General features: G+C 34.9%; 2 protein-coding genes across 2 annotated transcripts; both read right to left on the bottom strand.

Moving 5' to 3' along the window:
- Positions 1-40: 40 nt before the first annotated feature.
- Positions 41-3,571, bottom strand: LOC104740841 (2-oxoisovalerate dehydrogenase subunit alpha 1, mitochondrial-like). Its single transcript, XM_010461552.3, has 9 exons — positions 2,968-3,571; positions 1,775-1,912; positions 1,511-1,693; positions 1,275-1,432; positions 1,091-1,190; positions 887-998; positions 665-804; positions 403-588; positions 41-317 (listed from the first exon to the last, which is right to left on the bottom strand). Exons 1-9 carry the CDS (start codon positions 3,202-3,204, stop codon positions 150-152), a joined length of 1,422 nt encoding a protein of 473 aa, XP_010459854.1. The 5' UTR covers positions 3,205-3,571; the 3' UTR covers positions 41-149.
- Positions 3,572-9,221: 5,650 nt separating this feature from the next.
- LOC104740840 (2-oxoisovalerate dehydrogenase subunit alpha 1, mitochondrial-like) lies at positions 9,222-12,406 on the bottom strand. Its single transcript, XM_087485028.1, has 9 exons — positions 11,839-12,406; positions 11,021-11,158; positions 10,759-10,941; positions 10,518-10,675; positions 10,333-10,432; positions 10,127-10,238; positions 9,892-10,031; positions 9,622-9,807; positions 9,222-9,537 (listed from the first exon to the last, which is right to left on the bottom strand). Exons 1-9 carry the CDS (start codon positions 12,073-12,075, stop codon positions 9,370-9,372), a joined length of 1,422 nt encoding a protein of 473 aa, XP_087341154.1. The 5' UTR covers positions 12,076-12,406; the 3' UTR covers positions 9,222-9,369.
- Between the last annotated feature and the right edge of the window lie 4,300 nt (positions 12,407-16,706).

The raw sequence follows: 16,706 nt of genomic DNA, 5'->3' as shown, positions 1-16,706 counted from the left end.
ATAGTATCCAAAGCTAACTAACATTTCCAAGGCCATTTCATGATACTCCAAATGCTTATATTCGATTCGTGGACATTAATAAATAGTCTGTCTATACATGAAACATAATACATGAGAATGAGATTTTCAACTTCACAGTTCGTCTAGTATCAGACATGAAAACCAGGAGGATAATCTTGAGGTTGTCTCTCTACTAATTCTTTTAAACCAAGCTCTTGCTCTTCTAGATTTTTCGGCTTAACATCATATACATCGTTAAACAACTCTTTCAATGGTTGTTTATCACACTTCTCGGCCGCTTGAATCGCTTGGAGAAGCTACAACACACACAAAAACGGCTAAATAACATAACACTTCATCAACCTTAACGTATAAAAATGTAGCGGTCTAGGAATCTTTTACCTGTTTTCTTGTGTTAGATCTTAGTTCGGATTCATCTTCTTCACTCCACCATCCGTTATCGTCGACCCATTTCTTAAACCTATTCACAGGGTTTCTTGACGTTTTCCAGTGCTGGATTTCATCGGCCGCTCTGTACTTAGCTGAATCATCTGACGTAGAATGATGTCCTACTCTATATGTCATCGCCTGCCAAAAACAAAATCTCATTTCACCAAAGTCAAAGTTGTAATTAGACAAATCTTTAATATGGTTTTTTTTTTACCTCGATGAGAACAGGTCTCTGTTCTGTTACAGCCATTTCTCTAGCTGAGCGAACCGCACTGTAAACCGCGAGTGCATCGTTACCATCAACACGGATGCTTCGGATTCCGTAAGCTTGTCCCTTCACAACAATGCCATCACCTGTTACCAAACCACAATAAGCTCACATCAATAACAGAGGAATACCGTGGTCTCTTTTGTAATGAAAAAGTTAGTTTCATACTTCGAAACTGTTCTGAGGTATGAGTACTGATGGCCCAACCGTTGTTCCTACAAAGAAACACGACCGGAGCTTCCATTACCGCCGCAAAATTCAATCCTGCGTGGAAATCTCCCTAAACACCACACTCCAAAACTATATAAATTTCATTTCTTGAAATGTTAATCCTTTTTTTGAGATATGAGAATTAAAGACTTTTTAATCAACCTCGCTTGTGCCACCATCACCGATGAATGTTACTGCACAAGCATTCTTTTTCTCCATCTTCAAAGAGTAACCAACTCCAGCAGCTTGAGGAAGTTGCGTGCTGAAGAATCAAAACAGATTCAGCTAAAAACACAAAAGAACAGAACAATCAAATAATTTGTTTTTTTTTTAAAGAGATTCTTACGCGATTGGAGAGGAGATAGTTAAGTAATTATGACGATTAGAGCCGTAATGAACCGGCATTTGTCTGCCTTTGCCAGTATCAGCTTTGTTACCAAAACACTGATTCGCAAACTCCTCCGGTGTAAAGCCACGCCATAGAAGCACTCCAGGCTCTCGGTACTGTACCAAATCCTCGGGTCAAAACAAACCGAACCAAACGTGACTAGTGTAAAACAAACACAGCGTCTTAATAATTACCTGAGGTAGCACGATGTCTTCAGGACTAAGAGCAGCAGCAGAAGCGATGTTAATGGCTTCTTCGCCGAGAGAAGTAATATAAAACGAGATTCTTCCTTGACGTTGAGCTTCGTAGAAGAAGTGATCCATCACTTGAAGCGTCGCCATTTGTTCGTACATTCTTACAGCTAGTTTCTCGCTCACCTGTTTTTTTTTCTTTCCGGTTAAGTCTAAACCACAAACTCATACCAAATCTAATTTTACATTTTCTTGAATTTGCTGTACCGGAAAATAATCGCTGTTGGGGATGATTCTCCCGTCTTCGTCGAGAACTCGGTAACAAGGAATCCTCCGAGAAGATGATTCCGGTATGAATTTCATCTCGGATGTGCAACCGACGTTGCCTCCCGGAAAATCCAATTCCTGGAAATAAAAAGAAAGTATTAGTACGTATTTAAAAATGTTTTGATAAAAGTATTAGGAAAGTATCAAACAGGGATCATAATGCAAATTGGTTTTCCATGGACTGGTGTGAGTGTGACTGTGTGAGACGTATCTAATGAAGGGACCCCTCTAATGAATGAGACGTACACACTCAAAGACTCAAACTAAACTAAACTCAAAGAAGCGACACCCACACTGCACTTGAATTATTATTACATTTTCATCATTTCATCATATGTTTAACTTGTGTGTGGTGCGAAGTACCTGAACCTGAAGTCTTGAACTATGTTCTAGAGCTTTGTAAAGACTAAGTACAATGGTTAATTTATTCAATACTTTCTTGTTCACTTTTTAGCACTCCATATAACTTCTCTTTTTTCCACATCATAATTAAACAACCAATTAATTTTTACTTTTTACAATAGTTTTGTTTAATAAAATTACAACACTCTACCCTACCATTTTTTTTTCATTTTTTTCTTTATGTTTTTGTTGTTTTCTTATGATTACAGATTATTATTTACAATAGTTAATTATTGATTTAAATGAAAAATAAAATAAATAAGAATTAACTAATATGATAAAATTATATAATTTTAAAGATATATAATAATATAATTTTTTTTGTCCAAATCAGAAACAAGTTTCTATTTATAGAATATAAACAATGTGCTCCACATGTCATCATCTACACTTTTGTCCACACAAAAAATGTAAGCAATCAACAATTTTTTTTGACCTATCAAAATCTGCCAAGTCATACCAAATGGACCATATTTATCTTTGAATTTTATCAACACCCAAACTTACCAACTCATTTTATCAACACCATTGTAAACCTTTCAACTATTGCTAAATTTGATAAAAGTGCCGTTGTAAGTAGTCGACGACATTCTTCTTTGAGATTCATAAACAAGAAAATTTTGATCCTAAATAATAATCAACTAAATCTGATTCAGTCACCAAGAACTAATTCTTTCTTTTTTATTGACACGTGAAAGAAAGTACTATGATTACTATTAAAAAAAAAATACCTGCAAGACATCTTCTTCATCACTATGTTGAACCAAATCAGGCTGTTTCTCCACAGCCGTCGACTCGTGACGGAGACTAGACACGTAGGGACTCAAAAACACTGTCGGGGATAACTGACAAGTTGAAACAATGGGTCGATGATGAGAGTAATCACCTTTTACGAGAATCGTCGATAAGCACAGGTTATGTCTCAAGCTAGAAACAAGGTTTCTTGATCTAGCAAACCAGACCGCCATGTTTGCCAAAGAAAGGACAAAGGAAGAAAATGGAAAAGAGTATAAGAAGAAGAAGAAGAAGAGAGAGAGAGAGAGAGAGAGAGAGAGAGAGAGAGAGAGAGAGAGAGCAATGTTTTTAACGATGTTTACGGGGCAAAGGATTAGAAGGACGACAAGTGCATGTATCCATCTCCAACTTCTTTCTTCCTCGCATTTTGGGATTTCTAGTTTTTTTTTACACTAATCATAGTGGACATATACTATAGAGAGAAAGAAAAAGTAAAATGAATTATTGTTTAAGAGTTTGCAATACTATACATAACATAACAAAATCATTTATAGATACAACCAAACCAAACTGTACTGTGCCTTTTTATTGATTTTTCCCATCTTCATCTACTTGTCATTTATATATTTCTTTGAATTTCCCATTACGTCCGCGGAAATTATTAGTTAGAAAAAAGTTTTCTTTTTGGATAACACGTGAAAATATTTTTCCATATTTTAGATCAGTTGAAGGTAACACAACAAACACCGGAAAAAGGATTTTATGTATTTGTTAGGGCATCATTAATGGGAGAACTTTTTTTTGTGTTCTTAGATTAAATATATAGTGAAAATAATGTTAGATCAGTTGTTAAGATCATAGGTAAAAAAAATGGGAGAACTAATTATGATGTTCTTAGAATAAAGATATAGTGAAATAATATTCATAAACATTTTACAAATTATAAAAACTTATAAAATAACATTTAAATTGCTTACTTATATAAAAACAATTGTATACTTATAAATTAATATAATATTCATAAACATTTTACAAATTATAAAAACTTATAAAATAACATTGAAATTGCTTACTTATATAAAAATAATTGTATACTTATAAATTAATATAATATTCATAAACATTTTACAAATTATAAAAACTTATAAAATAACATTTAAATTGCTTACTTATATAAAAGCAATTGTATACTTATAAATTAATATAATATTCTTAAACATATTACAATTATAAAAACTTATAAATTAACATTTAAATTGCATACTTATATAAAAGCAATTATATACTTACAAATTAATATAATATTCTTAAACATATTACAATTATAAAAACTTATAAATTAACATTTAAATTGCTTACTTATGTAAATGAAATATTTTCTTTTTTTCCAAAAAATCTCGTCCAATCACATGAAGCCACGTCAAATAAGAACTGGCTTAAATCAGTTCTACATCAAGAACTAAAAAAAGTGTTCTAAGCCACTATTCATTATTTTTATAATTTTTTTGGGCTTAGAACATCCTTGGTGTTGTCCTATTAATGATGGCCTTTAAACTTTTACCAATAGTTTCTCAAATTATGATTCATTGATGGGTGACATCTAACCTAACTAATAAGCCTTAACTTTACATCTATTGTCTCTGATCAACCCGCTACTAGAAACTAAATTTGTGTGCTTCGTTTGTCAAAAATGCGGAAACAGAGTTTATTGTCTTCAGATTGTTGTTTAATTTGTGAAATGAATCTCTTAAGACTCACAATGCATGGGAAGGGAAAGAGAGAAACGTGTGGGAAATAGCTTCCTGACGCTTAAGCTGCCACTTGTATTATAGTGACTGGCAGATAAGTTTGTTCATTGTTTAGCTTTTTAATAGTATCCAAAGCCAATTTACTCACATATTTTAAACTTTAATCTTAGAACTAAGTATTATATAAATTATGATTACATACTTAATTAACAAGCGGATATTACTTAAAAAAAAGATTGAAACAAATGATTTAACTGAATTGATTTTGCAACGGTGTTGTTATTGAGGAATTATTTCTTCTTTGTGTAATAGAATAGAAGAAGGAGATGCGTGAATCAGTGAATGTGTGTGTCGAAATCGACTAAAAGTGGACAACTGGTTGTAGAGTACGATTTGATAAAAGTCGAAACCGCAACTAATGAAATCAACTCATTTTTATATGCGCACTTCAAAATTTGAAGTTTTGGGATAACTTCCAAAGACGCTCAATCTAACAATTGGCAGAAAATGATAATAATAAGTTTTTCAACAATTGGCAGATATTATAAGCATATCATATTTTATTCAATGTATTTTATTTTGTGTATATATATAAAGACTATTTCCTGGCAATATGCAGACCAATTTTCTTGTTATTTCCTTTTTTTTTTAAATCAATCCTTTCTTTTTATTTTGTTACAAAACAAAATAATTCCAATCCTTAAAAAAATCTTATCATATTTATTTAATTAATTGACGATCATCTGATCATAACTTTTTAAAATTATATATTTTGATTAACAATTATAAGATAGAGACAAGATCACTTACAGTAATTTATTGTTTTATTATATGACGTACATGTCATTTGGATAGGTAGGCACGTTTTAAAAAACGATTAACTAAGCTTTCTTTTTTGATCATCTGAATTGCATTAATAAAAGGTTCAAAGTTACACAAACAGAGCAAGAACAGAACAAACCCGATCAAGCTAGACAAAACTTAAAACATGAGAGAAAAACATCCATTCGAAAACAAAGGAACCCTGACTAAGCACTATTGTCCCTCCTAACCTGCTTCTGAATCCAAGCAGGACCACCTAAGGAGAGATAAGAGTAAAGTCGCCCATCACGTGTTACACTACCGGCAATCTCCCGAGCTACTCTATTAGCCTTTGGAGCAGCTAAATGAAACGATATATCCTGCAATTGTCGCACCACCTGGGAGATTCTGTGCAAAACTGATCTATACTTAGGCCATTCCATAGGTTAACTAAGCTTTCTTAAATAGTTTTAGGAAGATTTTCAAAAATACCTTTTTTTCTATCTCAATTTTTTAAAATACATTTTTATGATGTTAATTTCAAAAATATATCTTTTAATATATAAAATGATTAAATTCTAAACTCTAAATCTTAATACTAAATCTTATCTTCTAAAAACTTAAAAACTATTCTCTCTGTATTAATAAGGATGATGTTTTAGAATTTTTACAAAGATTAAGAAATAATAAATGAAGTATTATCGGTAATAATTTTTGTTTTATGCTTCTTTTAGTACTTATTTAGTTGTGTTTTTTTTACTTGTCATTCAACTGCATAAATACATTTAATTATCTATATATAATAACAAACCCACTTTTGGGGGTCAACTTTAATGTAACGGATGAGATTATTTTTATTATCTCATCTAACGGTTTAAAATTATTGATGATCCCAATAGTTGCAAGTTTTTTTTTCCAATAATCGTGTTTCTTCGTCGTACCCCCATCTTTTAAAAATCGCACCTATTAAACCCTTTGTTAATGATTTCAAAAGTTGCAATGTTTCGCTCCAACAATTGTGTTTCTTCGTTGCACCCCCAGCTTTCCATGTTGGCACCCGTTAGTTTTCACACCCTTTTGTTTTACACCTGTTTATTTATATAAAGTTGCAATGTTTTGATCCAACAATTGTGTTTATTCGTCGTACTATTAGCTTTCAATGGTTGCACTTGTTAGTTTTCACACATTTTTGTTTCACACATCTATGTTTTCACACTCTTTGTTTTTATATATATACAGATTTTTATGGAATTTGAAAAGAGTTTTTGTTCTTTGAGTATTATTAATGATCTCACCCTTTGTTAATGATCTCAAAGTTGCAAAGTTTTGGTCCAACAATTGTGTTTCTTCGCTGCACCCCTAGCTTTCAATGTTAGCACCCGTTAGTTTTCACACCATTTTGTTTTACACCTCTTTGTTTATATAAAGTTGCAATGTTTTGATTCAACAATTGTGTTTCTTCGTTGTACCCCTAGCTTTCAATGGTTGCACTTGTTAGTTTTCGCACCTTTTTGTTTCACATCTTTTTGTTTCACACCTCTTTGATTTCACACTCTTTGTTTATATATATATACATATTTTTATAGACTTTGAAAAGTGTTTTTGTTCTTTGAGTATGATTAATGATCTCAAAAGTTGCAAAAGTTTTGGTCCAACAATTGTGTTTCTTCATTGCACCTCCAGCTTTCTATGTTGGTACCCGTTAGTTTTCACACCCTTTTGTTTTATACCTCTTTGTTTATATAAAGTTGCAATGTTTTGATCCAACAATTGTGTTTCTTCGTCGTACCCCTAGCTTTTAATGGTTGCACTTGTTAGTTTTCGCACTTTTTTGTTTCACACCTTTGTTTCATACTTCTTTGTTTTCACACCTTTTTGTTTATATATATATACAGATTTTTATGGATTTTGAAAAGAGTTTTTATTATTTAAGTATTATTAATGATCTCACCCTTCGTTAATGATCTCAAAAGTTTCAAAGACTCGATCCAACAATTGTGTTTCTTTGTCGCACCCCCAACTTTCCATGTAGGCACCGGTTAGTTTTCACACCTTTTTGTTTTACACCTCTTTGTTTATATAAACTTGCAGTGTTTTGATACAACAATTGTGTTTTTTCGTCGTGCCCCTTGATTTCAATGTTTGTACTTGTTAGTTTTTCCATCTTTTTGTTTCACACCTTTTTGTTTCACACGTCTTTAATTTCATATTTTTGCATCTTTTCGTCGTACCCCCGTCTTCAAAAATTGCACCTATTAATTTTTCACATTTTTTTTTACCCTTCTAAGTTTTACACCTTTATATTTTACACCTCTTTGTTTATTATATATAAACTTTTATGGAATACAAAAACAAGTTTTGAATTTATTGTTTTCTGAGTATTTTTATACTTACAAGTTAATAAATAAAATCATAGATTTATATGTTTATATATTATAGCAAACTCACTTTTAGGGGTCAATTTAAATATAACTGATGAGATTATGTTTATTATCTTATCTAACTATTTAGATTTGTTAATGATCTTAAAAGTTGCAATATTTTGATCCAACAATTGTGTTTCTTCATCGTACTCCCAGCTTTCAATGTTCACATTTGTTAGTTTTCGCACATTTTTGTTTCACACCTCTTTGTTTTTATATATATATATATATATTTTATGGACCTTGAATAGAGTTTTTGTTATTTGACTATTGTTTAATACCTCCAAATTTGTAAATTCTGAGTATTATTTTCTTTCAATTTATTAATCAACATTAATTCGCTCATCTTTGTTAAAAAATTTGGATTGTTTTATTTATTGATTCATTCATCTAACTTTTTTTGGTGTCGTTTTCCATCTAACTGTATTGATCATCTCTTTCAAGTATTAATTTAGGTAATTAATTGTGATTTTTAATTTTTCATAGATTTATCTTTTTAGTCAATTTGGTTGGTTGCAGTTGCAGCTATGAGTTCTTCCTCCCTGATTCTCTTATTATTTTTTATAAATTTCGATAGAATAATGATTTAAATTTTATTCTACGTGAATATTCAAAATTGATTATCTGAGTATGATTCGGTAAACCTAGATTTATATATCTTTAACATTATTCTCTTATTTTCACTGAATCGATTTTTTATTTTTATATATATAACAAATATTTTACTTAACTAATTTGGTTAATTCATCTTAATCATTATTTATGACTTTTATATTATACAATTAAAAATTTACCGAAAAAAATTAAAATTAATCATTTCAGGTTTTCACTTTCCCGTGCGGTAATGCACGAACCGACATCCTAATGTATTGTAAAAGTAAAAATATTAATTAGTTATTTAATTTTAAAAATAAAAATGCATTAAATATATTAAAGTAAATTATTTTTTGTGATACAAGTAAAAATCCTAAAATATCATTTTTTATGATACAGAGGTAATATATCCTAAATATCTCAAAAATGGTATTTATAACAAATTCTAACAGTTTTCATAATCAAGCCCATCAATTTTTTTTTTCTTTCCATACGGTTGGTTGATTATTCAAATTGATCGTCAATTATGTTAAAAAATTCCACAATGAAGGTGACTACTAGGTAAGAAGAGCTCCAACACACATACATGGAAACAACACTATATAATCCCAGAGTCTTATATGGGCTCAGCCGGACCATTGGTGTTTATATTGGACTATAAGTAACATTCTCAAGGTTATTTCATGATCCTCCAAATGCTGATTTCATTCATTCATACCCGATTACTATTCGATTCGTTGGACATAATAAATAGTCTGTATATACATGCATATATGATACATAATACATGGGAATGAGGTTTTAAACTTCACAGTTCGTCTAGAATCTAGATTCATACATGAAAACCAGAAGGGTAATCCTGAGGTTGTCTCTCTACTAATTCCTTTAAACCAAGTTCTTGCTCTTCTAGATTCTTCGGCTTAACATCATACACATCGTTAAACAGCTCTTTCAATGGTTGTTTATCACACTTCTCGGCCGCTTGAATCGCTTGCAGAAGCTACAACACACACAAAAACGGCTAAATAACACAACACTTCATCAACCTTAACGTATTAAATGTAGCGGTTTCGGAATCTTTTACCTGTTTTCTTGTGTTAGATCTTAGTTCGGATTCATCTTCCTCACTCCACCATCCGTTATCCTCGACCCATTTGTTGAACCTATTCACAGGGTTTCTCGACATTTTCCAGTGCTGGATTTCATCGGCCGCCCTGTACTTAGTTGAATCATCTGATGTTGAATGATGTCCTACTCTATATGTCATCGCCTAAGAAATAGAAAACAAACAAAGACTCGTTTCACCAACGTCAAAAGTTGTAATTAGACAAATCTTTAATATGGTTTTTCTTACCTCGATGAGAACAGGTCTCTGTTCTGCTACAGCCATTTCTCTAGCTGAGCGAACCGCACTGTAAACCGCGAGTGCATCGTTACCATCAACACGGATGCTTCGGATTCCGTAAGCTTGTCCCTTCACAACAATGCCATCACCTGTTACCAAACCACAATAGGCTCAAATCAAAACAGAGGAATAGTTTGGTCTCTTTTGTAATGAAAAAAAACAGAGGAAAAAGTTGGTTGCATACTTCGAAACTGTTCTGAGGTATGAGTACTGATGGCCCAACCGTTGTTCCGACAGATAAACACGACCGGAGCTTCCATTACCGCCGCAAAATTCAATCCGGCGTGGAAATCTCCCTAAACACCACACCCCAAAACTGTATAAATTTTCAATTCTTGATATGTTAATCCTTTTTTTTGAGATATGAGAATTAAAGACTTTTTAATCAACCTCGCTAGTGCCACCATCACCGATGAATGTAACTGCACAAGCATTCTTCTTCTCCATCTTCAAAGAGTAACCAACTCCAGCAGCTTGAGGAAGTTGCGTGCTGAAGAATCAAAACAGATTCATTCAGCAAAAACACAAAACAGAACAATCAACTGCTTTGTTTCTTTTGGTCCAGAGACCCTTACGCGATTGGAGAGGAGATAGTGAAATAATTATGACGATTAGAGCCATAATGAATCGGCATTTGTCTGCCTTTGCCATAATCACCTTTGTTACCAAAACACTGATTCGCAAACTCCTCTAATGTAAAGCCACGCCATAGAAGCACTCCAGGCTCTCGGTACTGTACCAAATCCCCGGTTTAAAACAAACCGAACCAAAACGTGACTAGTCTAGAGTAAACAAACACAACGTCTTAATAATTACCTGAGGTAACACGACGTCGTCAGGACTAAGAGCAGCTGCAGAAGCGATGTTAATGGCTTCTTCTCCGAGAGAAGTAATATAAAACGAGATTCTTCCTTGACGTTGAGCTTCGTAGAAGATGTGATCCATCACTTGAAGCGTCGCCATTTGTTCGTACATTCTTACCGCTAGTCTCTCGCTCACCTGTTTTTTTTTTTCCGGTTAATATTAAACCACAAACTCATACCAATTCTAATTTTACATTTTCTTGAAATTGCTGTACCGGAATAAAATCGCTGTCGGGGATGATTCGTCCGTCTGCGTCGAGAACTCGGTAACACGGAATCCTCCGAGAAGATGATTCCGGTATGAATTTCATCTCGGATGTGTAACCGACGTTGCCTCCCGGAAAATCCAATTCCTAGAAACAAAAGAAAGTATTTGGGCGTATTTAAGAATGTCTGATAGATCATAATGCAAATTAGTTTTCCAGGACTGGTGGTGTGAGTGTGTGAGACTTAATTAATGAATGTGCCGTACACGTGTACACAAATCAGACTAAACTCAAAGAAGCCGAGACCCACACAGCACTTCAATTAGTATTCATTCGTACGTGTAACTTGTGCGTGGTCCATTACTTGTTTGACATGACTTGTGCGCCGATGTGAACTGTTGTTGTGAGGGAAGTACTTGTAGTCTTGTACTATTTTAAACTATGCGATCCCATAAGTTCTAGAGCTTCATTAATATTCAAATCTTTGAGATTCATAAACAAGAAAAATTTCATCCTAAAATAGAAACCAGCTTCACCTGAATTTGGTTTTAGTTTCAATTTATAAACCAAGAATTTCATAAATCGAAATGAGAACCGGAATTGGAGATAACTGGTACATTAAACCGAAGCATTTATTACTAGTCTTAGAAAGAAAATCAACAAAATCTGATTCACCAAGAACCAATTATTTTTTTTTTTTTTACACATACAGTTCAATTCAAATAATTCGTCATCGACAGCTAATCTTATTATAAATAAACTAATCCCAATTTTAGATTTAACTATAAACCACGTGAAAGAGTATAGTTATTAAAATAAAAATATACCTGCAGGGCATCTTCTTGATCATCACTATGTTGAACTAAATCAAGCTGTTTCTCCACGGCCGTCGACTCGTGACGGAGGCTAGCCACGTAGGGACTCAAAAAGACCGTCGAAGATATCTGAGGACTTGTGAAAACGGGACGTGGAGAGTAATCACGTTTAACGAGAATAGTCGACAAGCACATGTTATGTCTCAAGCTAGAAACAAGGTTTCTCGATCTAGCAAACCAGATCGCCATGTTTGCCCAAAAAAAAATTGACAAAAGAAGAAAAATGGAGAAGAGTATAAGAAGAAGAAAATGAGAGAGTGTTATCAAACAAAAAAGAAAAGAGAGAGAGAGAGAGCTATGTTTTTAACGATGTTTACGGGGCAAAGGATTAGAAGGACGACAAGTGCATGTATTTCCTTGTCGGACTTGACATGTCATCCGTATCCATCTCCAACTTCTTTTTTTTCTATAAAGATATATTTATCTTCCTCGCATTTTGGGATTTCTAGTTTTTTTTACACTAATCATAGACTCATAGTGGACAAAATACTATTGAGAAAATAAATAATTAAATTGAATTATTGTAAAGAGTTTGCAATACCTACATATAAACATAACAAATCATTTAAAGAGTTTTCAACAACCAAACCAAACTGTACTGTGCCTTTTTATTGATTTTTCCCATCTTTATCCAACGATAGTCATCTACTTGCGTGTCATTTTTATATCTTTTTTGAATTTCCCGTTACGTCCGCGGAAATTAATAGTTAGAAAAAAAGATTTTTTTGGATAACACTTGAAAACATTTTTCCATATTTTAGATCAGTTGAAGGTGACACAACAATCACCAGAAAAATGATTTTATGTATTGTTAGATGTAAAAGAACTGATAGTTTCTCAAATTATGATTCATTGATGGATGACATCTAACCTAGCAAATAAAACTTGCTTGGACTTTAACTTTACATCTATTGTCCAATGAACCCGCTACTAGAAACTAAATTTGTGTGTCTCGTATGTAAAAATGCGGAAATAGATCTAGTTTACTGTCTTTAGATTGTTGTTGAATTTGTGAAATGTATAGATGAGTCTCAGTCAAAACCTATTTTTGAAGCAGAAGGTCTCAAAACAGAGTGGACTTCGAAACCTGAAAGGAAGCCCAACAACAACAATCAAACTCTAAAGCAGCCCAGTAAGCTTGCCAAGCAACAGTTGACTCTGCAAAAAGACAAATACGTTGCAGAGGAAGCTTCAACCACTAAAGTAAACACGACAAAGAGGGGTTGTAGTACAGAAACAAAGACAGCGACGAGCAATCGATATGACGTTCTTAACCTCCTGACCAATGAAGACATGTGTCAATGGAACTAGGGTTTTGTGATTGTATAAATAGAAAGTATAGCCTCATGTAATGGTTAAGAGAGTATCAAGAGAAATAAAGAACTTTCTTCCTATTTCATTTCTCTTACATGGTATCAGAGCCATGGCATTGTCCACTGAGCTCTATTCGCAACTTGTCTTAAATATTACAAATTGTGTGACGGTCAGGCTCACTGAGCGAAACTACTTGCTCTGGAAAACCCAGTTCGAGTCGTTTCTCTCTGGTCAGGGCCTTTTGGGTTTTATCAATGGCTCCACCAAACAACCTGAGGCCACCAGCACTGCAGACACTCCAAATCCGGCATATCAAGCATGGGTCTGGTCAGACCAAGTCGTCAGAGCATGACTTCTAGGATCTTTGTCCGAAGAGCTCCTCACTGAGGTTGTCAACACAAAAACGTCTCAGGAGGTATGGAACTTTCTAGCTGGTCACTTTAATAAGGTCTCCTCAGCTAGGTTGTTTGGCTTACAGAGGAAACTGCAAAATATGGAAAAGAAAGATCTGACCATGTTAGATTACTTAAAAGAGCTTAAGAGTGTGTGTGAGCAACTTGCCTCTGTAGGAAGTCCAGTTAGTGAGAGGATGAAAATATTTGCAGCCTTGAATGGTTTGAGTAGGGGGTATGAGCCGATTAAGACCTCTATAGAAGGAACCATGGACTCATCTTCATCTCCAACCCTCGAAGATGTGATTCCTCGACTCACGACATATCATGACCGATTGATGGCTTATACTGAAGACTCAAGCGTAACCCCTCACCTGGCCTTTCATACGCAGCGTTCAGATGGTGCATTCTACAGTAACAGAGGAAGAGGACATTCTAACAGATCTCGAGGCAGAGGAGGATACTCGACGAGAGGCAGAGGATTCCATCAACAAATCTCTCCCTCCACTGGATCCTCGGTATTCTCTGAAGAAAACAGACCAGTGTGTCAGATATGTGGTAAAAATGGTCATGTTGCGTTTAAATGTTGGTACCGTTTCGATAACACTTATCAGACCGAGATCCCTGCAGCCTTGGCGGCTTTGAGAATCACTGATTTTACGGACCAAGGAGGTCATGAGTGGGTCATGGATAGCGGAGCCACGGCTCATGTTACAAACTCTCAAGGTAACCTCCACCAATCCCGACAGTATGTTGGTAACGACACTATCATGATTGGTGATGGAAACTGTCTTCCTATCACACACACTAGATCTGCATCTCTACCTACGACTTCAGGTAATTTACCTCTAAAGGATGTTCTAGTGGTTCCTGGTATTGCAAAATCTCTATTATCTGTTTCTAAGCTTGTCAGAGATTATCCTTGTTCGATTGAATTTGATGCTGATGAGGTTATTGTTAAGGACAATGCAACAAAGAAGCTCCTCACCAACGGTCCATACAATAAGGGCCTTTACACTCTCAAGAATCCACCTGGTCAAGCCTTCTACTCATCAAGACAACAAGCAGCTTCTGATGAGGTGTGGCATAGGAGACTTGGACACCCTAATAATAAGATTTTGGAGCAGCTAGTCAAGAGTAAAGCTATTTCAGTCAATAAAAGTACCAAGACAACATGTGAGGGATGTTATCTTGGGAAGAGTAGTAACCTTTCTTTTCCAGATTCTAAGTTTGTTTCATCTAGACCATTAGAAATGGTTCATTGTGATCTTTGGGGTCCTGCTCCAATCACTTTTGGACAGGGTTTCAGATACTATGTAATCTTTATTGATAATTGGTCTAAATTCTGTTGGTTCTATCATTTGAAAAATAAATCAGATTTTTACTCTACATTCTGCAATTTCCAAAATCTTGTTGAGAATCAGTTTGGCTGCAAAATAAAGATGTTTCAATGTGATGGTGGAGGAGAGTTTACAAGCAAAGCTTTTCTTGCTCACTTAAGTCAGAATGGGATACAACAACTCATTTCTTGTCCATATACTCCTCAACAGAATGGTCTTGCCGAGAGGAAACATAGACACATCATTGAACTTGGTCTAGCCATGATGTTCTTTAGCAAGGTCCCTCAACAGTTCTGGGTAGAAGCCTTCTTCACAGCAAATTTTCTGAGCAACATTCTCCCATCCTCGACCTTAGAGAACAACAAGAGTCCGCATGAGAAACTTCATCAGTCAAAGCCTGACTACACTGCCTTGCGAACCTTCGGCTGCTCTTGTTATCCGACTCTCCGAGCCTACACAGACAACAAGTTTGATCCAAGGTCCCTACATTGTGTTTTCTTGGGCTACAACATCAAATATAAAGGTTACCGCTGTTTATATCCACCCACAGGGAGAATTTATATTAGTAGGCATGTTCTGTTTGAAGAGTCGTCGTTCCCGTTTTCTGATAAATACCAAAGTTTTCATCGACCTGGTAAAAAAAATCTGTTGCAGGCCTGGCAACAAAGTTTTCAATACTCTCCGGATCACCCGGCTCAACCAACTCAATCACCAAGTTCAACCCCGCCAGCACAAACTCAGAATCTGTTTTTAGAGGAAGATTTTCCACCTCTCCAATCTGCAACAAGTCCTGCACCATGTTCTAATACACCAATACCGCATACGACTAGCCATCACGTCGGTTCTACTAGTTCTGCTCCATCCAGCTCTCAACCAGTGCTAATTCCTCCAAGTGTAAGTCCTGTAGTAGAACGAGAAGACATTAAACATACAACATAACTTAATTCTTCACCAAACAGTCCTCAATCACTCCCGGAACATGCAGAAACAGTCCTTTGACAAGCCGTATCATCCAATGCTCAAAGCAGTGAAGCTGCACCAACTGATTAGCCAACACACCAAGTTAGCTCATCAACTCTACCAAAACACTCAATGACAACAAGAGCACAGGCTGGAGTGAGAAAACAAAATCCTCGATATGCTCTCCTCACACAAAAAGTTTCTAATCCGGAACCGAGAACTGTCACAGAGGCATTGAAAGATGAGGGCTGGACAAACGCTATGACAGAGGAAGTCACCACTTGCAAGGAGACTAACACCTTTTCTTTGGTACCTCGCGAACCAGAAATGAATGTTCTTGGGTGTAAATGGGTTTTTAGAACAAAACTCAATGCAGATGGCAGCCTTGACAAGTTGAGAGCCAGATTGGCAGCCAAAGGATTCCATCAAGAAGAAGGGGTCGATTATTTTGAAACTTATAGTCCAATGGTGAGAACTGCTACTGTTCGTATGGTTCTCCATGCTGCAACTGTTGGTCAGTGGGAGTTAAAACAGTTGGATGTCAAAAATGCTTTTTTGCATGGTGATCTCACCGAGGATGTGTACATGCTACAACCTACAGGCTTTGTTGACAAAGACAGACCAAATCATGTCTGGAAGCTCCACAAGTCCCTCTATGGCTTAAAACAATCTCCTAGAGCCTTGTATGGTAAGTTAAGTACCTATTTGTTGGAGTTTGGTTTTTATTGTGGTATGCAAGATCCATCTTTATTTGTATATGAGCGCGGGTCAGATATTATGATGCTCCTACTATATGTCGATGATATGGTCCTCA

The sequence above is a fragment of the Camelina sativa genome, chromosome 14 (assembly GCF_030686135.1).
Source record: "Camelina sativa cultivar CO46 ecotype springtype chromosome 14, ASM3068613v1".
NCBI lineage: Eukaryota > Viridiplantae > Streptophyta > Magnoliopsida > Brassicales > Brassicaceae > Camelina > Camelina sativa.
This window is presented reverse-complemented; position numbering and strand designations above follow the sequence as displayed.